This window comes from Camellia sinensis, chromosome 7 (assembly GCF_055761805.1).
Source record: "Camellia sinensis isolate YWXY chromosome 7, ASM5576180v1, whole genome shotgun sequence".
Taxonomy (NCBI): domain Eukaryota; kingdom Viridiplantae; phylum Streptophyta; class Magnoliopsida; order Ericales; family Theaceae; genus Camellia; species Camellia sinensis.
In genome coordinates, this window is record NC_138967.1 from 196151707 (window position 1) to 196177466 (window position 25760).

The following is a 25760-nucleotide window of genomic DNA, read 5'->3' on the forward strand; positions in this document are numbered from 1 at the left end:
CATAGTGTGTTGTTGTAATCTAAGTGGTTTGTTTAGCTCATAATTAATTAATTATTTATTTATTTTTATTCGCTTGCTTTAATTTCATATTAATTTTGTTGTAATCTTGCATGTTCTACCTCATATTTGCTTTCTTGTTTTAGTTTCATAGTAATTGTGTTGTAATTTTATATTTCCTAGCTTATATTTTTCTTGTATTAGTCTCATATTAGTTTTGTTGTAATCTTGCATGTTCTACCTCATATTTGCTTTTTTTTTTTGTTTTAGGTTCATGTTAGTTTTGTTGTAATCTTACATGTTCTATCTTATTTTTGTTTTCTTATTTTAGTTTCATAATAATTATGTTGTAATCTTGGATTTCCTAGTTTATATTTTTCTTATATTAGTCTCATATTAGTTTTGTTGTAATCTTGCATGTTCTACCTTATATTTGTTTTCTTATTTTAGATTCATGTTAGTTCTGCTGTAAGTTTACACTTATTTTTATTTTATATTTGTTTTCTTGTTTTTAATCTAATCGGTAGTGATTAGTTGAGCCACCTACATATTTCTTGTTTGTTCCTTTTCTTGGTTTCGCAATAAGACAGATTTTGCTAGGCCTAGTTGGCTGGCCGGCCTATTTTGGACAAGACGGCATTGTCTTCTGATGTTAACCAACTTCTGGTGGTTCCAAGGCACATGAAACTTTTTTTTTCTTTTGTTATTTTATTTTGAGTGTATTGTGAGGTTTTATTTTGTTGTAATATTCTTCTCACCCCCCCTAATTTGGTTTGTAATAATTTATTCAAAGTGTTATAATAATTTCCTGCCCCAATTCTTTCTATCCGGTTCTTTTACTTGCTTTCCTTATTTATGAATATGCATCGTGTTTATTTTATTTTATTTTATTTTATTTTTTGTCATTATATCCATGCTTTGCATCTATGTTTCATGCATCTTGATTTGGCTAAATTTGCATTTGTGGATTTAATCAATTCCTATGTGATTATGTGCGCTACACTACAAAAAAATTGATTTTTTGCGACGGTAAAATACCGTCGCTAATACTCTTAATGCCGTCGCTAATACTTTTTGCGACGGCAAAATGACTTTTTGCGACGGCAATAGGGGGGTCGCAACTGCAGGGGTTGCAAAAGAGTTTTTTGCGACGGTAAGTGCCGTCGCTAATGTTTTGCGACGGCATTTTTTACCTTTTGCGACGGAACCGTACAGTCGCTAATAACGTTTGAAATTTCTTAACTTTTTTGCGACGACCCTATTTTACCGTCGCTAAAAATGTTATTTGAGACGGTAAAAAATACCGTCGCTAATAATCTTTTTTTAAAAAAAAATTACTGTTTTTGCGACGGTGTGGTGCCGTCGCAAAAAGTATAAAAAATATTAAATTTTTTATTTTTTGCGACAGTGTAATGCCGTCGCAAAAAATATTAAAAAATAATAAAAATTCTATTTTAAATAATAAAATTTCTATTTTTTGCGACAGTATAATGTCGTCGCAAAAAATAAAAACTATAACAAAATTAATAAAAATATTAAAAATTTCTATTTTTTCCGACGGTAGTGCCGTCTCTCACTCTCTAAGAGCTGATTATTTACATTCCATTCACAAAAACATCATAACAGAAAATAAAAATAAAAATTGATTAAACCATCAAATTCAATATTTTACAAAGAATAATTAAACTGTACATGTTCAAATTCAATATTCAATTGAGTGAAATCATAACAGAAAATAAAAATAAAAATTGATTATACCATCAAATTCAATATTTTACAAAAAATAATTAAACTGTACATGTTCAAATTCAATATTCAATTGAGTGAAATCAAGCCAGTTTTGTATGTGGAAGCTAAGGGCTGTAATCCTCTTGTCAATCCGCTCAATCAATTCCTTGCCACCACCCTCTGGTTTTAACATTTGTTGTGCACACCTCAGTGCAAAAAAGAAAAGGGCCTGGATCTCAATTGGATAACCATATATTCCCTGTTCCAAATGTAATTGAAAAACAGAAGTTATAATCTAATATATGAAAGCAAGCTAAGTGGTAATTGAGAAATGATACTGTCAATTTGCCAAAAAAGTGTTAAGACTCAAGCAAGCACCACTCCGTGCCATGCAGTTCATGCTGCCATAAAAACTCCAAAATTAGATCAGACCAAGCTCAATTAAAATTGGGTCAAACATGCTCAAATAATATTCATACAGCATGGAGAACAATAAAAACTGGATGCTCATCGCAACAGAGGCTCCAAGTGGGTTTTGTAAGGCTGAGAAATCTTTGTAAGAACCATAATGTTAACCAAAACCTGACCAATTTATCAGTCATGTTAGAAGGTTTGATACAGAACCCAAGGACCACTATAATTGGCCAACCAAAGCCTGACCCTCCTGACCTATCTACTCCATTGATTTGATATAATTCGCTTTAGAGCTGAAAAATATGAATTTTTTTCTTCTACATCGTTGAAACAAATGAATTCATAACAAATTAAAACATCATGTTGAGCCACAACACCTCACAATCAAAATTGAAAAGTTAAAAATCTAATCATTCCCAAGATTAAAATTTGTTAGATACCATATTTTCTAAGAACAAGCTTATTAAGGGGATATAAGCCCCCAGTAGGGTAGCCCTGAAACCGATTCCAAACACTTGAGTTTGGCTAATTGGGTCAGCTTCTTCCCTCTTGGAGAAGTGTTGACTGCAGCAGCCTAAAGAGATCAGAAAAAAGACATCTAATGTAGCTTCTGCATTCTTTCTCAACAAATGCAGTAAAATTGCAATCACAATAACCCATGAGACAGAGAGAGAGAGAGTAAAAAAATGTTGGCCCAAACTTACAAGTTTCAATTGCCGAGGATATGGACATGCACCAGGAGAACCATAATTAACAGCCAAGATATTAACACCGTCCTGTAATCAGACATTGAAAGAGAATATATATATATGCACGAGAACAGTGAACTTATGTCACAGTTTCTATCTGTCAAGAAGTAGAATAATGCAGATAAAAATTGAATAATAAACAATAGAAAATAAAGCAGAACATACAATAAACAAAATTACATCAAAAGGAAATATAACTATAGAAAAACAAAGACATGAAAATAGGAATGATAGTAAATTCACTGAATAATCGTTATAATACTTCAATGGTACACCTCATAAAACCAATCATGTCTCCCCATGCTTACATTTCCATACATGTGTCAACAACTAAAACTTTTCCCAACTCATCTTTATTTTTTCATTAGGCAGTGGAAACCTGTAACTTCTTATTTACTTCTTTCCTAGTATCATGTCATACATACATCTAGGGCCAGAACAAAATATCAGAACAGCATTATGCAAACTATCAACTTAAAAGATGGATCTAAGGGTGGGCCTATGTTTGGATGAAGGGGGGCCATGGCCCCTCCTGGGTCTCAAAATTTTTCTTGGGCAGACTTTTTGCTTCCTATAAGAGTGCTAACCCATCATTATAGGCCCAGAACGACTAGTATAAAGCAGTCCGAAAAGGTAATAATTCAGATGGAAATTGATATCAATAAACATTTAAAAGTACCTTAGATTCAGCTATGTATCCAAGCAGGGTTGCCAGCACAGGAGTGCTGCAAGGTGAAGCAACTAATGCGAATGTAAGCCCAGCCAAATATGATTGCACACCTGACATGTCAGATTTTTTAAAATGTTAGCACTTTCAAGCTGTAAGCACAGCCGAGAGCCAGCTAAACCCCAGTGATGAATTTTATAGAAATCCTGATACAGGGTGGTTCTTTTCTCTCTCCTGACCCAAAAGTATGACATATCTAGAAATCCTGAACTAAGGGCGCCTGAGGCCAACTTTGAGCCTGAATTTTATATCCTTTTCCAAATTCAAATAAAAGCTCTCCAAAAAACATAAAAAGAAAAGAATTGGATTGTGAAACTGAATTTTTAACAAAATTGGCCAATTTTCAATGTGAAAAATCCAGAATCAGCCAAACAGTCACCAAACTTTCAGATTTTCCTGCCAAATTAATGTTGGAGAAAATGCTAGAGACCCACAATAATGAGACAAGAGAGTTGAACCTCAAGTGTGTAACAAATTAAAAGTTGACGCTTATCATGCCACATCATTGTAGGTATAAAATTGGGGAAACGTTTTTAGGAGTCTCAAACATTTTCCTTGACGTCGATAATATGGAAGCAAGTTAATGACATTAGAGGTGTGTGTTGGTTGGTTCCATACCTTAGTATGTTCAAGTGCAGACTGAATGACATAATTGGCAAAAGGGTCTTGCAGCAACTGTTCAAAGTGAGGCACTGAAAGCAATTCATGGATAATTCTTGGGCGGCTCTCTTCAAAGAACTTTAAGCATTTTTCAACCACATGGCTGCTGAATTTTTGCATGGACAGGTAAACGTAGTGGCCTTCAAACTGAGAAATCAAGCTGGCAGCAGCTGAATGGGTCTTAAACTCTATAATATATTGGACAACATAATTTCTGGGATACAAAAAAGGAAATATTGAAGTCAAAATGCAGCATTATACTGTGGCTCGAAGCCCCGGATAAATAATCGCAGCAATCATTAATTGACCAGATTGGTACTTTGGTAGAGGTTTAGGGGGATGCATATAATGCAATAAATAAAAATTATCTAGTGACATGTGAGTTAACCATTAATGTACACAATTAAGAAAGCAATCACAACTATAAGATTCCAAACCCATATGTTATGAGCAGAATCACTACTGAGGCACAGGAGCAGCTTGATTTCTATAAAATAAGCACACCTGCAAAAGCCTAAGAATACACAAAAAGATGGCCAAATAACAACACATTGATTGAGATCATAGAACGAAAAACTTCATGTATGGAAAAGAACTACTACATGTCATTACCAAAATAAAATTATATTGAAATAAGATTCCAATTGATGAATCTTAAAATAAGACATGTCTAATCATAATATGGAGAAAATTATTACATCCATAGCCATTGCTTGAATCTTAAAATAAGACATGTCTAATGATAATATGGAGAAAATTATTACATCCTTAGTCATTGCGTTCATTGCTCTTATTAATAACAACAATAAGTACATAAAAAGTATTTAGGTGTATAAAGTACATACCATATATACTTGTATAAATTCTTATAAATATATACAAGTTACCTCACAAAATTACATAAATACTCACAAATATACGTAAATTGTGATTTTTCAAAATTTTATAGATCAACTTACATTTGTGAAAACTTACGCAATCTTATAAGATAACTTACGTAAATACATATGGTATGCACTTCCACCATTAAAAATTGTCCAAAAAAAATTACATGGCTATAATATTAGGAGTCCAATTCCCTCTAGTTGGTAAAGCCAATTAAACTCTGAAATTTAACATCTTTTTATATTGGTACTATTTTATCAAATATCAAGCGTTGATGTAGTCAGGTCCAGGTAATATTGTATGGAGCTCATCTCACCGGAAAATCCACTCATCTCATGGCCATAGGTTAGCTCCCGCGTGACTTTTATCATCTCTTTTATGTTAAAATGTATATTTTTTATATATATATATATATATATTAATATGCTTTCAGACCATGCATTCCTGGAAACAGTTCATTTCATTTTTTCTAGACTTGCATATATGGCATTCATATTAATATTCATCTTTCAAAAGTACCAACTGCAAACATGATGACAGTAACACAAGTTCTACATTAATGACAAAAATAGTACTTTCACACATTAATAGCACTAACAAAGTAAAAGCCTATAGAGGTTGCAATGCGAATCCAATTAAAAACAACATAGAGAAAGAAGTTACGGACTTGTATGGGTGCTTTGGCAGCACAAGAAACATTTCCGCTTCACCGAGACTCCCAATCCTTAAGCTTCTTGCTTCCTTTGGGTTTTGCTATAGGTGCATGCATTCCGGCCATTTTTGCATTGTACTTTGCCCAAAGAGGATCATTGTATGTCCACCTGTATAACCAACCAAAGAATAATTAAGAAAAACGGTTCGTATAAATATGATCCTACAAACCAAAAATTTAACAGGATACCCTAAACATAAAAACAACCAAGAAGGCAACCTCGCTGATCAAGCCAAGCGGTGAATCAAAGTAGGTCTCTAATACCAAAATTGTGTAGAAACAAACAACACAACAATTTCCTCATTTTTAGGACATTTTGTGTGAGATGATCTGATCTGATCTCATGAGTTAACAGATATATATATATATATATATATTTATTTATTTATATTTCCCAAGATCAATTATATATATATTTATTTAACAGATCAAGAAAAAAACCAGATCATATATATATATGTAACAGATCAAAAACTCAATAAAAGATCAACTCATATATATATATATATATATATTTAAAATAAATAAATAGAAAGGATATGTATGCTAAGCTAATGTATAATGTAAAGTTTAAAGGATAGAAATTGAAGTACTAGGCAGATCTGTATGGGAAAAACAGATGAAGAAAAAAAAAACAGATCATATATATATATATATATATGTAACAGATCAAAAACCCCCCTATATACACTCACAGATGTGTATATATATATGTGTGTGTGTGTATGAAAACCCCCTATATCCGAAATCCCGACAGAGAGAGAGAGAGAGATACCCTTTGAAATCGGCGGTGAGGGAAGATCGCCGGTGAGGGAGGAGTGGCGGTGAGGGGCGAGCAACCGTCAACGTCGTTTGTGAGAGAGAGAGAGAGGGAGGCAGCAGCGGCGGTAAGGGAGGAGGATCGACAGTGAGGTACGAGCGACGGTGAGGGAGGATCGGCGGTGACGGATGATCGGCGCCGTCGTTGTGTGAAAGAGAGAGAGAGGAAGGCGAAACCCTAGATGGAGAGAGAGACAGAGAGCGAGCAGGAGGAGAGGAGACGGCCGGCTTGTTGTGTTTGTGTTGTGTGTGTGTGTGTGTTCTCAAATAAAAACCCTACACACACCACAAATGTTTTTTTAAGGGTCAAAAATGAGGGGCGGGAACAAAAAAAAAAAATAATATATATATATATATATATATATTTTTAAGGGTCAAAAATGAAATTTAAATAACAAAATAACGCCGTCTAATTTTTTATTTTATTTTTTTTTTTTTTTAGACTGGGGTTGCTATCGTCAAAAAATTTTATTTTTTGTTAAAATATATATTTTTTCTAGTTAATGAATTTTTTAAAAAAAAATTTTTTTTTTTTTAGTTACGAAGATTGAAAATTTATTTGTTTCATTTTTATTTTAATGAAAAAAAATATTATTTTTTTTTATTTGGTAGAAGTAGGGGCAATATTTTAATGAAAAATATTTTAATGAAAAAAAGGTGAAAGAGAGATGGTGGTAGTGGTGGTGATATCGAAAGAAATTAGTAGTGAAGTTGTGGTAGTGGTAGTATAAATGGAGTGGCAGGGGTGAAAGAGAGGTAATGGTAGTAGTAGTGGCAAGTAGTGGTAGTAGTGGTAGTGGTGGCAGTGGAGTGGTGGCAATGGTAGTAGTAATGGTAGTCGTAGAGGTGAAGTTGGTAAAAGAGATGAGTAGTGAGAGAGAGAGAGAGATGAGTGAGAGACAGATAGAGGAGAGAAAGCGAGAGAGAGACAGAAACAGAGTGATGAGCGAGAGAGAGACAGAAACAGAGTGATGAGCGAGAGAGAGACAAAGTGGTCGCTAAAAGTGCATTTTCTTATAGTGGAGAGCTCAGTAAATAGAGAAGCGATGAGAGAGAGAATGAGTAATGTGAACACAATTTGTCGCTAAAAGTGCATTTTCTTGTAGTGGAGAGCTCAGTAAATAGAGAAGCGATGAGGGAGAGAGTGAGTAATGTGAACACAATGGGGGAGAGAGACAAACAGACAGACAGACACATAGAGAGAAAGAGAGAGAAACAAAAGAGTGAGAGACAAACAAACAGACACAGAGAGAGAAAGAAAGAGAGAAAAGTGATAAGTGAGAGAGAGATAAAGAGAGAAAGAGATATAGAGAGACAGAGAGACAAAGAGAGAAAGAGATAGAGAGAGACATATAGAAAAATAGAGAAAAACAAGAGATGAGAGAGACATATAGAAAGAAAGCGAAAAGAGATGAACGAGAGAGAGAATAGAAAAATAGAGAGATAGAGAGATGAGAGATGAGCGAGAGAAACAAAGAGAGAAAAAAGAGATGAGCGAGAGAGACAGAAAGAGAAAAGAGATGAGAGAGATGAGCGAGAGAGACATAGAGAGAAGACAAATGAGAGAGATAGAAAGAAGAAAGATGAACGAAAGACACACAGACAGGCAGACAAACAGACAGATAGACAAACAGACAGAGAAAGAAGAGTGATGAGTGAAAGAGAGAAAGAGAAGAGTGGTGGTAGTTCAATGGCATTTGCAGTAGTGGTAAATGTGGTAGAGAAGATGGGTGGTGAGAAAGAGAGATGAGTGAGAGACGACTAGAGAAAAGAGATAGAGAGACAGAGAAAGAGACAGAATGATGAGTGAGAAAGAGACAAAGTGGTCGCTAAAAATGCATTTTCTTGTAGTGGATCGATAAATCGAAAGGGAGCTCAATAAATAAAGAAGACAGATAATTCAAAACTCTTTTCAAAACTTAATTCAAATCAATTTTTTAAATATTTTAAAAATATTTTAATTTTGTGAGAGACAGATAAAGAAGAGAGATAGAGAGAGAGAGAGACAGAGATAGAGTGATGAGCGAGAGAGAGAGAGATAGACAAAGTGGTTGCTAAAAGTGTATTTTCTTATAGTGGATCGATAAATCGAGAAGGAGCTCGATAAATAGAGAAGATGGGAGTAAGAGAGTGAACAAGGCGAACATAGTGAGGGAGAAATAGACAAATAGACAAGTAGACAGAGAGAGAGTGAGAAAAGAGTGATGAGTGAGAGAGAGACAGGAAGAGAGAGATAGACAGAAAAAGAGATAGAGAGAGAGAGATGGAGAGATAGAAAAAGAGAGAGAAACAAGAGATAAGCGAGAGATAGACAAAAAGAAAGAGAAATAGAGCGAAAAGAGATGAGCGAGAGAGAGACACAGAAAAAGAGAGAGACAGAAAGAGAAGAGAAATGAGCGAGAGAGATAGAGAGAGATAGAAAGATAAGAGAGAGAGAGAGAAAAAAGAAATGAGAGAGATAGAGAGAAGAGAGATAGGTGAGAGACACAGAGAGAATGAGAGAGAGAAACAGGCAGACATAGAAAGAAGAGTGATAAGTGAAAGAGATAAAGAGAAGAGAGAGAGAGATAGAGACAGAGAGACGGGAAGATGAAAAAATGAATGAAAAGAGAAATGGTATATCAAAAGAGTTGACGACATTATTTTTTTTAATTTTTTTTGCGACAGAAAAATACCGTTGAATTTATTCAAACCATTTTGTGACTGTATATATATGAAGCTATCTCAAAACCACAATCACTATGCTAGGTTAGAGTTTTCCAAAAACTCTTTTGAGAAAATTAAACTTTCTTGTTTTCCGTGTTATATTGTTTTTACTGAATTTTTTAAATATTTTAAGTATTTTTTAAAATTTGTAGACACACCTAACATAAATACACCTAAAAATTAAAAAAATTGTAAAAAAAATCTTTTAAAAATTCACTAAATACCAAAAATACAATAATTCAATCCATTTTTTTGTATTTTTATGTATTTATTAATTTTTAAAAATATTTTTTCATAATTTTTTTATTTTGTAGATACATCTAAGTAAGGTACATCTAAAAAAAATATTTAAAATTTTAAAAATATTCACTAAAAAAAAAACACGAAAGTCACTTTTTGCGACGGCAGAAAATGCCGTCTCAAAAAAGCAGAGTATTTGCGACGGCGCCATTTACCGTCTCAAAAAAGCAGAGCATTTGCGACGGCACTATTTGCCGTCTCAAAAAATGAGAGTATTTGCGACGGTATTTAGTGCCGTCGCAAATGCTCTGCTTTTTTGAGACGACAAATGATGCCGTCGCAAATACTCTGCTTTTTTGAGACGGCATTTTCTGCCGTCGCAAAAAGTGACTTTTTGAGACGGCAAGTGTGCCGTCGCAAATAGTTCCGTCTCATATACCCAGTTTTCTTGTAGTGCTACCTCACGTTCTTGAGATGATTCACATGTCATATCTTAGAAACCGAATCTTTAGTGGCATCTCATGAGTGAATTGCATTAGGATTTTGCATATAAGATCATACATGTTTTACTAATTTTGTTTTGTTCGAGCGACGTTGGTAAATATGTAAGTTTTTATGCTTTAACATCCCGTTTGTGTGCGTTTTTCTTAGTATGTTCAAGCATCCTACCATGTGGTTACTTGCTTACTTGATATAACTGTATGAATGCTAGTGGATGGAGGTTGTGTTGCTTAATTTGGAATAGTGTTGATTTTCATATTTGTAAACTCAATTTATTTGGGTTGTACATCTCCAAAACTCTTTCAAAATTACATGAAATCAAATTATTCCAAAATAAATGACATAATCTATACTTGTATACTTCATATAGTAATTTTTAAGATTTATTAAATAATCAAAATATGAACATATAAAATAAATAAAATTCATACCATGGTTTAGTAAAGGCCGATCTTTTGATCGCGTGAGTGGGGGTGCTCAATTAATCACCTTCCCTTCTCATACCTAAGGTTTCGAACAGAAACAATTTTGGTTATGACAAATAGTGGCCTTGGCACGAGTCATGGGTTTCCTAATTTTCCAAAAATATTAGGTGGCGACTCTGAGATCTGATGATGTAGTCTATTTCTAGCAAAAGGTTTTGCAATAAAATGGATTTTCTAAAAGTTGCCAAATTTGGACTCTCATCTATATTTCACTTTGCACTAGTGAGGCTAGGTCAAAGAGATCTTAGGAGTCCGAACTGTTTAACGCGCACGGGTACCCCCCGGGCATGTTACAGATATGCCTTTCGATCAACTATTTCTTGAGCTTGTTCATTAGTATGAAAATCCTCACCAATTTCAAATTTGTCCTGCAAGCATAAATATGCAAAGTATTACATAAATTAAGTGCATCAATTACAAATATAAGTATTGAAAACATTTAGTTCAAGGTCAATGATTACTAGCACAACTTATATAACAGCATCTTTGATACTTTGTTCAATTTTGTTCCATGACATAATGCCCTTGAGAGGGCACAACCGCCTAATTTGTAATCCCAATTCATTTGTTGCTAGGGTGGCATTCCCTCTAGTCATTGCATTCGATAGGCGATTGACATAGACATGCAGTTTCTCCCCTTTTCGGCTCGTAATTTTTTTTTCACTCCTTTGCCTAGGGTAGGTCTACATACCCAAGTTGACCTAGTTTTCCCTGTTAAAGAAGGGGCAACAAGTCACACAATCAAATTGGAAATAGTGTCCCAAACGTATAATTGACAATAATGGAGTACAATGGGCTTACCTACACCAAGAGCTTTTGTCTCTTCAACAACTATTTGTGTATCATCTGACGGCTGTGTCTCATCGAAAAAGGTGAGCGGGGTGGCAATGTGATGTGTAGATGTCGCTGAGGCTGATACATTGTTGCCACTTGCTGGTTTCTTACGCCGTGAGATCTTCAGGCCAGGCACCATGTTGCTAGTTGCAATATATTTGCAAACATGATATACATTAAGTAAAAACATCACATGCACAAAATAATTTATAGAATTTTAGCTATGTGGATTATTAACAGAAGCTAAATTATTTACAAATTACTTCATCATGCTTGTCAAAGAAAGGTGTTGTACGCGACTCAATGGCAAGCATAAATTTCAAACGAAGAGTTTCATCAATTTAAGAGATTTAACATTGCAGAAAATATTACAACTACATCCAGAAAATGAAAAACATGAAGTCTCATCGCATTACATAAAAGGTAAAGAACAAAAGCACTCTCATCCTTATCCCCATTACATCAACAAAAGAAGGACAAAAAAACAAAATAAGAAGGACAACCAAGAACACACATTCAAATTTAAAACCCATACATCAAGACTCTATGTCCATATCTGTATCAAAATCAGTTTCAAGCTCATCATCTTTTTCATTGTCACCCTCAATTGTTGGTTCATCTTCATCATCACAGACGAAGTCATCACCCATAACAACCTCGGGTTGTACACGGTTATCAGACTGCAAAACTTCTATTGGAATAATTTCAGCGTTAATATCATCTCGAAGCAAAACCACATCGTCATCCCTAGCCTCAGTTGGTACAACATCAGTGCTTTTATCTTGTTGGAACACATCATCAGTTTCTGGCACATCCAGCTCTGGCATATCCCAAATTCTTCGATGTTGGAACTTTTCTACTACCCTCCAATTGGCACCTAACTTCGTATCATGAACGTAGAAAACTTGTTGAACTTGACTTGGTAAAACAAATGGGTCATCTTTATACCATCGACTACTTACATCAATAGTAGTCAAATGTGGTTCGACTTGCAAAGTTCTGCTACTACTGTTGTTATACCATTCACATTGGAATAAAACAACACGATGCCTAAACAAATATGTCATTTCCCTAACTTTGCAAATATAACCGCAGACCATAATGAATTGGCCTTCATGGTCCCCTTCCACTACCAATCCACTATTTTGACTTTTACGATGGTTGTCACGGTCGAGAGTATGGAATCGGATGCCATTACAAATCCATCCCGAATATGTGTTCACTAAGCCATTAGGACCATTTGTTAATGGCCACATCTCATTGGTTGCTTCGGGTGACTTGTTGTTTCACAATTGGTTCATCTACATAACAAAAAAATAAAAATAAAAAAGTGTCATGTTATTTTTGACATAACTTAACTTCATTTGTAAACTATACTATAAGGAATTTTAGCTTATGCAATCTTTGAAGCATGTAGGAAATTCTTTGCATTGTCTCTTGGCAATGTCGTATGCACTTCCATGTTGTTATTGCAACAACATCTTGTGTTCCTTAGTTAATACAATGTAATTCATAAGTAATTTAAAGAATGATTACTTAAAAAAAGCATATAGCTCACATATAGTACGTCGAAAGGTTCGAGTCATACTGTAGATATTCTTCTACTTCTGAGCTATTGGGTAGGACAAACTAATGACCCATTTCACGGTTGGCTAGAGACACATCAATTGCCCTTACAAGTAGACCAAACGGACGAATAGTTTGAGTGAAAACCACCAACCCCGGGCCATTGTCATCCTTGTCATAGTTCCTTTCTTCCCAATTAAACACCATTTCAACTCCGTCCAAATACATCAAGCAAAACGTCGTACACTCTTTAGATATGTAAGCCTCCACAATGGAACCTTCTGGCCGAGCTTTATTGGTAACAAATCCTTTTAGAAGTCCGAGCATCCTACATGGAAATATGATTTGAATGTCAATATTTACATTTTCTACTATATTTAAATGAATATGTTCGGGGACTTGTGGTATTACCTCTTAATGGGATACTGTAGATACGCCCCGGGGGGCCCCATGCTACTATAGTTCGGACTCAAATGTCACGGTTCTTAATCTGATCCTACAATGTGCGATTTGAGATTGATAAATCACCAAAGAGTCCAAATCCGGCAAATCGTTTTGGAAAATTGATTTTTTAGAAAGAAGTGCCAAACATGGACTACTTTGCCAGATACAGAGTCGCCACCTAAATATTTTATTTTGAAGAAATTCAGGAAACCCTGACTCATTGCCTAAGGCCACGTGTCCGTCATCACCAAAGTTACTTCAGCTCGGGGACTTGGGTACGATTGGGAAAGGTCATCTATGAGAACCCCCGCTCGCCCGATCAAAGATTGGCCACTATAACATGATATTTTGTTTTGAAAACATATGTGTTCTTATTCCGATTAATTAGCTAGAATTACTATGTAATGCGCACAACACACAAGTATAGACTAGATCGCCTAATTTGGAACAAAGCATCGCATATCCGTTTGTTTGGAAATGGTTTGAAGTTTGCTACTCGCAAGTAGGCTAAAACACGGATTTCAATGAATTGTCCCGATTCAAGCAATCCAACCTTCACCCATAGGCATTCAGGTAGTTATATCATATAAGCACTTAGCCTCATGGCAAGCATGTTGTCATGTTAACACTCACATACATGCAAGATGCTAAAGCATAAACACTCACAATGTACTCCGAGCCGAAACAAAGAACATGTTAGTAATCAAATGTATGATCCAAGGCCATATTAAGATGGCTAATGCAACACATGCAAAATGCAACTAGAAATAGGCTCGGCTAGTCTAAGATGTCATGTGAATGCTACATTTGATACATGTATTCAAATTGAAATTTGAAATACAATGTAGTTAGTATGATGCGCCGAGCCCAGAGCATACAATACAGATGAATGATGCAAACATGCATAGCATAATGTATGCTAATAGAAATATGCCCTAAATCTAACCATCGTAAGCGGTTAAATAAAAGGGAGAAAGAAGTGGGGTTGGAAGACATGCATCACACACACGCACACTTATTACATAATTGCGCCATCTCAATGGAGGGACCGAAAGAATAATACAAATTAACTAATTAACTAACTAATTAATGATTACAAAACACTTAACTAATTAACCAAATTAATTAAGCTACAAAAGCAGTAAAGAGGCCTCGAGAAGAGGGATGCATGCATGCTCAGATGGCTTTGCTCAGAAATCCATCGCCATGCTCATGCTGCCTCTGTTTACACTGCTCTTCACCTCTGAAAATTGCACAAGTCTCAAGGATGCTCCTGAACCACTCCCTGAGCACTGTGGGAGGTCATCGACCAAGAGATGAGGCCATCGGCCAAGGGAAATTTGTCATCGACCATGAATGAAGCTCTCAGCCAACAATGCATAGCCGACCGACACTGAAGATGGCCGGCCGGCCATCTCTTCCTGCAAAATGCTATTTTGCTACAGCAGAAGACAAACAGAGCATGGCAATGCATTTTCAAAGAAATGTATGCATAACCACCCTTCCTATCATGTCATGAACTCAAGGAAGTGTGGTTCTCGACCCTTGGGCCATCAATCACGTATTTCAATGCATGATGGCCAAAGGAGCCGAATGTGCAATTAATATCAAATGAAATGCACACCAAAACACATAAGGGACCTAAACCTCTGTCATATTTGATCAAGAGGTAAGGCATGCACACACAATGCAATGCAGCAAGCATGAAAAATGCCATGCAATACAACACGATTGACTTATCAAAACTAATGGCATGCCAACTCAATGCAATGCAACCTAAGCATGCAAGCAAGGCTAATGCAACATGAGTATGCCAACAACAATTTCATGCAATGCAACTAGCATACAACAATATGCAAAGACAAGCATATTAGACCAATGTAATGCATGCATGATTAACTTAACAAAGCAACACAAGCATGCAAATATGAGGCCATATAACATGCATGCAACAACATGCAATGCAATAGGCATGCAACAACATGCAAACCACATACTCAATGGGCTTAAATTAAAAATGGACAGACCTCAGCCATGCCCAAATCAGTGGCCATTAATACCAAAACTAAGGCACCAAGAGGCAAGACATGCATGTGCACATATTGGTCCATAAGCTAGGCAACAATGCATAACCCTTAGAGACACTCAAAGGGTGAAAGAAGTGAGAGCATGGAAAGTCTATATGCTCTGAAATGTCATGGTAAATGATGCCAAATCATATACATGTCACAAATTAAGCATGCTATGGTGCTCAAAACTTGAAGCTAGCAAGGCCAATTGCACTACAGCTATGCAATATAAGAACCATATGGCAAGTACAACCAAAAACAGTCCTAAAGTATGCCAAAACAATGCTAAAATATGTATGGAGCAAAGCCGAAACAAGTTAGCATGAAGGGTCAAAACATCAAGTAAGCTAGGCCAATGTGCATGATTACACTACACCTACCAAAACCAAGCACGAGATGACTTTCCCAATAAAAATCAGAGTTATATCATGGCAAAATAGGACCAAATACACATTGAAATCATAGCTCACAAGCTTAGGCAAGATGGCATACGCAATGGCTCATGTTTAAGGCATAAGACACCAACTCTCCAAAGCATTGAAAGAGTGACAAAAGTGAGTGTATGGCAACATTATATGGACTGAAATAACATTACAAATGATGCCAAGTCATTGAAATGAGCCACATAATGCATGCTAGTGACTTGGATACTCAAAGTTAACAAGCTAGGTTGCATGGTGGCTATACAAAGCATGTCATGCATGGCCAAAGAGACCAAACTCAGAGCTTAAGCATGTTACAACAAAGCTAAAAGCTTCATGGAGTTGAGCCAAAATCATGCTAGAATGACACGTTATAACATGGTGCATGTTAAGGCAATAAAGAGGATTGCAAGACAAGTATATGAAGCATATAAGAGGCCATCAAACCAACTTGAAACAGAGGTATATTACGGCAAAACAAAGCCTAATACACACTAAAATAAAGCTAAAACAAGCTAAGCAAACATGCTACCAACATAAGCCATTTATGCAAGCATTCAAGACAATTTAAAACCTCAAAGCCACATTTCAACCACTGAAAAACCTCTGGATTTCAGTGGTAGAAAGGTCATGCAAAGCTAAGAACAAAGGCCAAAATGGATGGCCTAAAACAAGGCCTTGGAGGGGGTAAGCAACCCCAAACCAAGAAGAGACCTTAAACAAAGGTCTAGAGAAAATAAAAACAGAACTTTTATCAGTTATAAGTTAAGCTTAAAACAAAGAGCAAGAAGGGCTAAAAGCTTAAGCAAGAAGGGGGTATCTAAAGCAAGGGAACTCACCCTTGTAGAACCTCTTCAAGAACAAGGCTCCAGTAGGTTTTCAGAGTTTAAACCAACCCAAGAACACTAAAATTAACCTCCTAGCATCTCAGCAACCAAGGATGGTGCTCTAGTGTGTTTTTGCGTACAATAGTAAGACAATACTACACTTTTGTGTACAAAACAAGACTAAACCAAGAAATATAGATACAAGGGTATATCTATTCTCTCAAGAACAGATTTTCTGAACCTCTGAGGAGGGAGGAGGAACTCCCTCTTTATAGAAGTTCAATCCAAAGCTTCTAAGAGAATCTAAGCAAAGGGGGTAAATCCCTCCATACACGTGTATGGAGGGGGGCAATTGTTGATGCCAGCTGTGCCAGCTGGCACAAACTATTTACATAAAGTAGATGAACAGGGTTCGGCCAGCAAAAATGGCCGATCGACCAACACAATAGCCGGCCGACCAAAAACAGTGCCGATCAGCCAATACACTTGGCCGATGGAAAGAAAACAGGGCCGGTGGCCTCAAGCCTTGGCCGGTGGGTTGAGGGCATAACAAACAAGTCACTCTCTTCCCTTAGAAGCAAAACACAAGTGTTTGGTTCACAACCAAGCACAAAACAGACAAGTTGAGAGATCTTGAGGCAAGGCGCGTAGCCGAGACCTCCAAGAACTCAAAACAAACATGAGCATGGATGATTATCGAGTGTTCAAACGATGACGTCCAAGTCTTGAGGACGGTCAAATATGGGGTGTCTACAGATACATCCATTGATATTGCATAGACCCTCCAATCAAAGCCTCGTGAGGCAAATGAATTGCCAAGTGGACCATGACATCAAAATATGCACGAGGGAAAATCTTCTCAAGCTTACAAAGTATAAGTACAATTTGTTCCTCTAGTTTCTCCAAATCAGTCACCTTCAATGTCTTTGAGCATAACTGTTTGAAAAAAGTTCCCAACTCAAAAAGTGTGGTCCCAATCTCAATGGAAAGGTATCTACACATCCCAATTGAAAGTAGTGTTGTAGATTGACATGACAGTCATAAGTTTTGAGGCTAGCTAATTTTCTACCATAAGCGGTAACACAATTGGATATATTTGTTGCATAGCCATCAGGATACTTAATCGATTTCAAGAAATCACAAAAATGTTGTCTCTCTACCAGGGACAATGTGTATGATACGGGAGGCTTCTCGAATGAGCCATTGGAATGCCTCTTCAAGTGTAACTCTTTTCGTATTCGCATGTCCTCCAAATCCAAGCGTGCTTTATCCGTGTCCTTGTTCTTGCCATCTATGCTCAATAGTGTCCCAACCAGATTGTCATATATATTCTTCTCTATGTGCATGAGATCAAGGTTGTGTCGAAGCTTCAATGTTTTCCAATAGGGTAAGTCGAACATAATGCTTCTTTTTGTCCAATTGGAAGTTCGATTTTCATTCTTTAGTCTTTTTCGGTTATGTGGATGCTTTCCATACGTCATGTATGTCCCAAAATCAATTTTGTAACGCCCCAACCCTTCACATGTCATCGATATTGTCTGCTATGGGCCACGCCCGCACAAATTTGTTCTTTCTAGTGGGTCATCCATCCCAAAACTACTCTAGCTTAAACACGCTTAACTGGGGAGTTTTACTAGGGATTTCACCACTCGAGAAAAGGTTTTGATGCTATATAAGGGTCCAGGTTTTTATTTTTATAACCTAAGAACTCCCCCTCCATTCCTGATGTGGGACATCGGGACCTTACGATCCACCCCTCTTAAGGCTGCACGCCCCCGTGTAGTAGCCTGCCAGCTCACAAGCCCGCCTACATGCACCGAGAGATGCTAGGGGCCCACACTCGAAACTCCGAATAGTCGACTCTAATACCATTTGTAATGCCCCAACCTTTCACATGTCATCGATATTGTCCGCTTTGAGCCACGTTCGCATGGATTTGTTCTTCCTAGTGGTTCACCCATCCCAGAACTACTCCAGCTTAAGCACGCTTAACTGGGGAGTTCTACTAGGGATTTCACCACTCGAGAAAAGGCCCCGATGCTATATAAGGTCTAGGTTTTTACTTTTATAGCCCAAGAACTCCCTCTTCATTCCTGATATGGAACACTGCGACCTTACAAATTTGTTGTAGTATTTGTTCTCCTGATAACTCCACTGGTTTGGAACGATTCTCAATTTGACTGTTGAAAAGCTTACTCCTTCGCCAAAGATGGTTCTCGAGCAAGTAATGGCGGGCACCCATATACCCTATCTTACTTCGCAGACTCTGAGATGATGTATCCATGTTACAATTAGGGCAAGCCAAGTGACCTTTTGTAGTCCAACTAGACATGGTACCATATCCAGGGAAGTCATTGATAGTCCATATGACTGTTACGTGCATTGTAAATATTTGACCGTTTGAGGCATCATATGTTTGCACACCATGCTCCCACAAATTCATTAACTCCTCCACTAATGGTTGTAAGTAAACATCAATGTCTCTTCCAGCTGCGGATGGACCGAGAATAAGCAATGACATTATCATAAATGGATCTTTTATACACTTCCACGGGGAAAGGTTGTAAGGCATTAAGATTACGGGGCCACACGCTATACGATGTGCTCATATTTCCAAACGAATTGAAACCATTCGTGGCAAGCCTTAACCTTACATTCCATGGTTCCACAAAAAGCGTAGGATGATGTATATTAAAGTCCTTCCATGCCTGACCATCGGCTAGATGCCTTAATAATTCATCATCCACACGCTTGTCTTTGTGCCATCTCATATCTGCTGCAGTTTTTTTCGACATGTACAATCTCTTCAACCTCGGTGTCAACGGAAGGTACCTTAATATTTTGTGAGGAATCTTTTTACCACTCTCATTGTTTAACTTGTATCTAGACTCCTTACATGTAGGGAAATTCTCTAGTTTTGCGTTGTCCTTCCAAAATAAAATACAAACATTCTTGCATGCATGAATGGCCTCGTATCCCAAACCCAATGCATGTAAGAACTTTTTCGCTTCATAAAGGGTCCATGGAACAGTTTCATCACACTTTGGTAGAATGTCTTTGAAAACTTGCATAACCATATCGAAAGATTTGTTACTCAATTTACTGTACACCTTAACATGAAGCATCTTAATAACGAAGGACAACACGGAGAACTTTTCACACTCTGGGTAAACTTTGTGTCGAGCATCATCAAACAACCGAATGAACTTCAATAAACCCTCTCTCTCCGAGCTATTAGGTTCTTTGTCAATCTGATCATCCATGAGGCCACTCATGTAAATCTCTTCCAACATAATAGGCAACTCACCCAAATTATCGTCATTGTCAACATTTGAAACTCCATCTCTTTGACCATCATCGTTTGACACACTTGGCTGAGTATGACACATTGGAACATGTTCCCCGTGGTGCACCCAAGTTCTATAAGAACATGCAATTCCTCGAATCAAGTGTAGCCATACAACTTGTCGACTATGTTTTGTGCCATTCAAGCAATCGACACATGGACAACAAATGTCATCAAGTGGGCCTAAATTCTGTGTAGCAAAGTCAATAAATGACTTAACACCTTGTTGATACTCTTTACTTTTTAACCTATCTTTTATCATCATCCAACTTTTGTCCATCTTTTGAACCCTAGAAATCAAGCAAAGATTAACGCAGGAATATAGACAACAAATAAACAAAGTAGAAAATGGTGAAGAAGAAAAAGAGGAAAACTGGTATGCAAGTTTCTTTAACAAGCATAAACGAAAAAATGGCACTAGGTCCTCTGCCACTTCATGGAGAGGTGAAGAGACAAAATCTAACAAAGTAGGCAGTGGAGAAGGGGAAAAAAGGGAGAGATAATGGAGAAAAGACATGCTGGTTAGAAAATATGCCAGATAAAAAATAGTTTTGGAAAATACATGTACTCACCACAATTCAAGAGAACTGAAACAAATTTAGTAAAAGCAACGCAATTTAGTAAAATAATATAAATTTGTGAGAGAAAACACCAGGTAGAACAATGTTGATCATCAATAGCAAAGGAATGTGGTACTATCTCTTATTTCTAATTTGAACAAGTATTAAAGTAGTGAAAAGTATACAATAGTATTAAAATATTTGAATTCCTAATGTAATACTACAGAGGAGTATTTTTTTTCTTTCATTCTCAGTGCATGGTGATAGGATGAATGGGGCATAGGGAGTTGGTTGGCCACTGCGGTGGTGGAGAAGGGGGAAAGACTGTTGCAGCAGCAGCAACAACATGGAGTTGCTTTGCTGCATAGTAGAAGAAAAAGAAATGAAAGAAAGGAGAAAAAAACAAAGGACTAAAAGAAAGGAAAGAGAAAAAAGAGGAAACACAAGAGTTGTTGCATCAGACAACTCTGGAAATCAATTAGGAAAAATGAAAGTTTGGGACTACAATACTGGAGGCATAGAAAAGAAGATTAACATTATCCAAAATGAATAAAACTTATAATACTCTAAACAAGCAAACTTTACACACAAAATTAAGGTGACAAAGTTTCAAATTGGTTAAGTCAATAACCAAACAAACTTTAAATACAATATAAGGTGAAAAAATTTCAAGTAAACAAGGTTCAAACATTTCACTTCTGCTTGTTCTTCTTTCTTTTTCTTTTTTTTTCGATCGGCAAAGAAAAGAATTTATTGAAGTTAGAAGAACCTGTGCAATGGAAAGAGCTACATCTCGAGAAGGAAACCAATACCATTAAGGGTAAAAGAACTCCGGACAACCAAATGTAAAAATAGAACAAAGAAACTAAAAAAAGTTATCTACATCAAACATTCCCCTCATGGGAATATATATCATTCTTCATTGAACCACCACAATACAGCTAGGTGACTCTCATTGAAATCATCTTTTTTGTGTGAAAGAAAAAAACTAGAATTCACCATCAATTGCATTCAAAAATTCCTCTGTGAAAGAGCAACTAGAATTCAACAAAATTAATGCAAAAATTTTATCTAAAATGACATGATAGTAACTTTATTGAATTTATGAAGATAAATCTTTAGCTTTAGATGACAAAATCATAAAAATTCATAAGATTTGTTCATATATTAAACATCATCTTTGTAATTTTTAATAAATTATAGCCATATACATTAAATTTTGAAAAAACCCTAAAGTAACAATGTCAGAAAATGAGGAAACAGAGAAAGGGAGGGAGGGAGAGAGAGAGAGAGAGCATGATAAACACAGACAGAGACTGTGAGTGAGAGAGGTCGAGCAAGAGAGAGAGTGAGAGAAAGAGAGAGAGAAGCCTGCAATACGTGTACAAAGCATTCTATATACACAGACACACACATATTAAACATCATCTTTGAAATTTTTAATCAATTACAGCCACATATTTGAATGAACCCTACAGTAACAATGTTAGAAAATAGGGAAATAGAGAAACGGGGGGAGAGAGAGAGACAGAGAGCCAGAGGCAGAGATAGACCAATAGACTGTGTGAGAGAGCTCGAGTGAGAGACAAGATACAGATGCACAGACAAACTGAGAAAGAGAGTGCGAAAGCAAGAGAGAGAGGGAGAGAGAGAGAGAGAGAGAACCTATGATGTGCGGCTGTGACGGTGATGATTTACGCTGGTGGCAGTGGCAGTGGCAGTGGCCGTTGCAATGTCGCTCGTACGGTAAGCTACAGTGAGGGGAGTGATTTCTGTGAGGTTTGGTGAGGTGTGTGTGTGATACACTGTTGTGAAGTTGTGTTGCCTAACAAAGATCAACGAGCGCAGCAATAAAAGAATTGGCGCGCGTTGAAATTTCAACCTTTAGCGACTAATTTGATTTTTGGTCAGGAAAGGAATCAATTATGCCGACTAATCGCTTTGGTAGCCAAATATCAATCAACAATGACGAAAATCTTAGTCGCCAAACGTCCTCTTTCGCGATTAATTTCTATTTTAGTCGGGAAAAAGCAATAAGGGTGAAATTTTTGCCGACCAAATTTGAATTTAGTCATCAACAATAAATATTTATCGACTAAAATATTTTAGTAGATCGATCTGGAACCAATGCTAACAAAATTAATTTTTAGTCACCAAAAATTGTACTTTTGGCGACTAAAAATGTTTTAGTCGCTAAAAGTAGTCACCAAAGGTGCATTTTGCTGTAGTGCTACATTGATCATAATGATATGAATGTGGTTGGACTTTATTTCAAGGGAAAATTATGTTGGTCTCTATGTGTGGTTTTGATTTCGGCAATTTTAATTGATTTTGAATTATGAAATTTTTGGGTTATTAAAGGTTTCTGTCTCTCTATGTACTACCTATTTTTATTTCTGTTTGCTAAGTCTGTGGGTATGTGTTTATACATGTGTATGTATTTTATGTAATATTTGTCTTATGGACTGTCATCTTGTAATAAGGTAATTGTACCATGCGAGTAAAATTCTAGAAGGTTTTGGCGGTATGATGGATGGAGATGCTCAGATTGTAAGATATTTCTTCATAGGAGATGAGAGGGAGATTAATGATATGGACTTTGTGCCAGACAGATTTGGGCCGGGCAGAGTTGTGCCGGACAGATTTGGGCCGGACAGAGTTGTGCCGGACAGATTCGGGCCGGGCAGAGTTGTGCCGGACAGATTTGGACCGGACAGAGTTGTGCCGGACAGATTTGGGCCGGGCAGAGTTGTGCCGGACAGATTTGGGCCGGGCAGAGTTTGGACTGAGTGTGTGCCACCCCGGACCGAACAGAAACTGCTCGGCCAGGAAGTGACCGGTCGGACCAGGATGCTCGGTCCGAGGATGGTTGATGCCAGACAGACCGAGTGACCGGCGCCCGGAAAGGCGTGGTCAGCCGAGGTAGTTGATTGACCGGCAGGAAGGCCGACCAAAGGAGGTACCCGGGCTAGGCTTTGCCGGGATGCCGCCTAGCCCGGTCCTCCATGTGTTTGTCCGGTTAGGCGCATGGGTATGAAGCATGGCATGGCCGTGGTAGAGCAGCTCGGCTGCCGAGCTCCAGCTGTGAAGTCAGGCAGTTGAGATTAGGTGATGTTCAGCAAGGTCTATGCTGACAGATGGGATAGCAGAGCCACGTGTCAGGAGATGACTGGGAGTGGGTAAGGGGCTCAGAAGGTATATAGGCATGTCTGCGCCCCCCATACGAGACGGACGAACACTCTGTAAGAAAATCCCTACACTCAAACCCTCTCTCCCTTCTCTCTATTCCCTCTAAGGTGTGTGCTAACTTGACCGTCGGAGGGGTTTTTCCGGCCACACACCGCCGGGTAGCTCATCCTTATTGACTCGCAGGTGATCGGACATCGACGGAGCTCGGAAGAAAGGAATACGGGCACGCCGGAATATCTGCTCCCCGTACAATTGGCGCCGTCTGTGGGAAGCTTGACAGATAAAACCTTGTCTTCCAGGCTCATCTGATCGCCGTCCATGGTGAACAAAGACGAGATTCCGTTGTCCACCATCGATGGAGCTACCCCGGAGTTCACTCGACGGAGAGAAGGACATCCTGTCATCCTTCCAATGGCGAATTTGGATACGTTCACTGGAGGACAGTCAAGAGACGCGCGGGATAAGCGCGGAAGAAGTTATGGTCATTCACGAAGTCCAGACGGACATCGGCGGCGGAGAGAATCACATGCCCGACGTCTGGAACACAAGTTGAGGGACCAAGAAGCTGTCATCCGGCGAATGGCAGCGGAGATGGAGGAGTTGAAGCGGCATGTCAAGGGGAAGGGTGTAGATGGAGTGGTAGACCACAGAGAGTGCATCCCATCCCGCCGTTCAGAGAAGTCCAGCGCGCAAGATAGCACTTACCAGCCCTCACGTCCGGTGACGACGTCGAGATATTCCTATTCCGCTCGTTCAGAGGACTTGCGGGCAGTCTTGAAGGAACGGGCTCGCCGGCGGGAGGCTCAAAGGGTGCCGGCGTTCCAGCGGCTATCCTACAGGGTTCATGCCAGCGAGGAGGCCGGAATGCCCCCACCCCGCCTAGCGGAGCCACTCCTTGTAGATACAAACTTGACGAGGCTGAGCGCCACCCCTTTCTCCCTGGAGATAGAAACAACACCGCTTCCCGCGGGCTTCCACCAGCCAAAGTTCACGCTTTATGACGGAAAGACCGATCCGTATATGCATGTAAGCCACTTCCGACAGGTCATGGCCGGACGTAGGCGAAATGACGCTCTTATGTGCCTGATCTTCCCGTCGAGTTTAGGCGAGCTGGGCTTGAAGTGGTTCGAGAGGTTGCCAGAAGGGAGTATACAACAGTGGAATCAGTTGGCCGAAGCCTTTGTGACGCGTTTCAAAACCAACACCAAAACGCCAAAGGAAGTTGACCACCTTCTCAGTGTCAGGATGGAACCGAGCGACACTCTCAAGGCGTACAACTCCAGGTACTGGGAGACCTTCAACGAGATCCTGGATTGCCCGGTCAACCTGGCAATCACCCAATATAAGCGCGGTCTCCCGCTCGGACATAGGCTGAGGGATTCGCTTACAATGAGCCAGCAGACATCCATGTGGCACCTAATGCAGCGCATCAATGAGCACATTCGAGTAGAGGATGATGCAGCGACGTCCACCGCGGAGACAACCTCGATGGCAACGGGCAAGTGGGCGACTGGGTTTTAAGAAAGGTCATGGGCAACGCACTAGTGCCGGGTGAAGGCAAGCTAGGGGCAAACTAGGAAGAGCCTTACAAGATAACCGGGCAAGGGGCACACCACTTAGAGGATTTGGATGGCAAAGGCGTACCCCGGCCATGGAATGCGGCCTTATGTAATTTTTTGAGGGACTTGTTTCCCCTACACTTCTGAATGCAAATACTCTTTTTGTCAATGTAATAGAAGTGAATTACTTTTGCTGAAGAGCTTTGTTGTGTCCGAAATAATAGTGGATGAGGGGCTTACTCTTCGGATTCCCAACCGAGATGGTTTACTCCGGTTGGAAGAGTTGGTGTTTTGTCCAACTTCGGATTCCCAACCGAGATG

General features: G+C 38.3%; 1 protein-coding gene and 2 long non-coding RNA genes across 3 annotated transcripts in view; all 3 read right to left on the reverse strand.

The window, feature by feature from the left end:
- Positions 1–1643: 1643 nt before the first annotated feature.
- On the reverse strand, positions 1644–3675 carry LOC145796435 (cytosolic invertase 1-like). Its single transcript, XM_082881544.1, has 3 exons — positions 3568–3675; positions 2844–2915; positions 1644–1984 (listed from the first exon to the last, which is right to left on the reverse strand). The coding sequence occupies exons 1-3, from the start codon at positions 3673–3675 to the stop codon at positions 1772–1774; spliced, it is 393 nt and encodes a 130-aa protein (XP_082737670.1). The 3' UTR covers positions 1644–1771.
- A 1874-nt stretch (positions 3676–5549) lies between these two features.
- Positions 5550–6942, reverse strand: LOC145794890 (uncharacterized). The gene is made up of 2 exons (XR_014334862.1): positions 6648–6942; positions 5550–5981 (listed from the first exon to the last, which is right to left on the reverse strand). It is a non-coding gene; the product is annotated as an uncharacterized LOC145794890 (long non-coding RNA).
- Positions 6943–10993: 4051 nt separating this feature from the next.
- Positions 10994–25760, reverse strand: part of LOC114306757 (uncharacterized) — a 32376-nt gene continuing 17609 nt past the window's right edge. Inside the window, exons 3-4 of the long non-coding RNA XR_003644808.2 lie at positions 11425–11600; positions 10994–11334 (exon numbers count right to left, since the gene is read on the reverse strand). This is a non-coding gene — a long non-coding RNA (uncharacterized LOC114306757). The remainder of the gene's footprint in view (positions 11335–11424; positions 11601–25760) is intronic.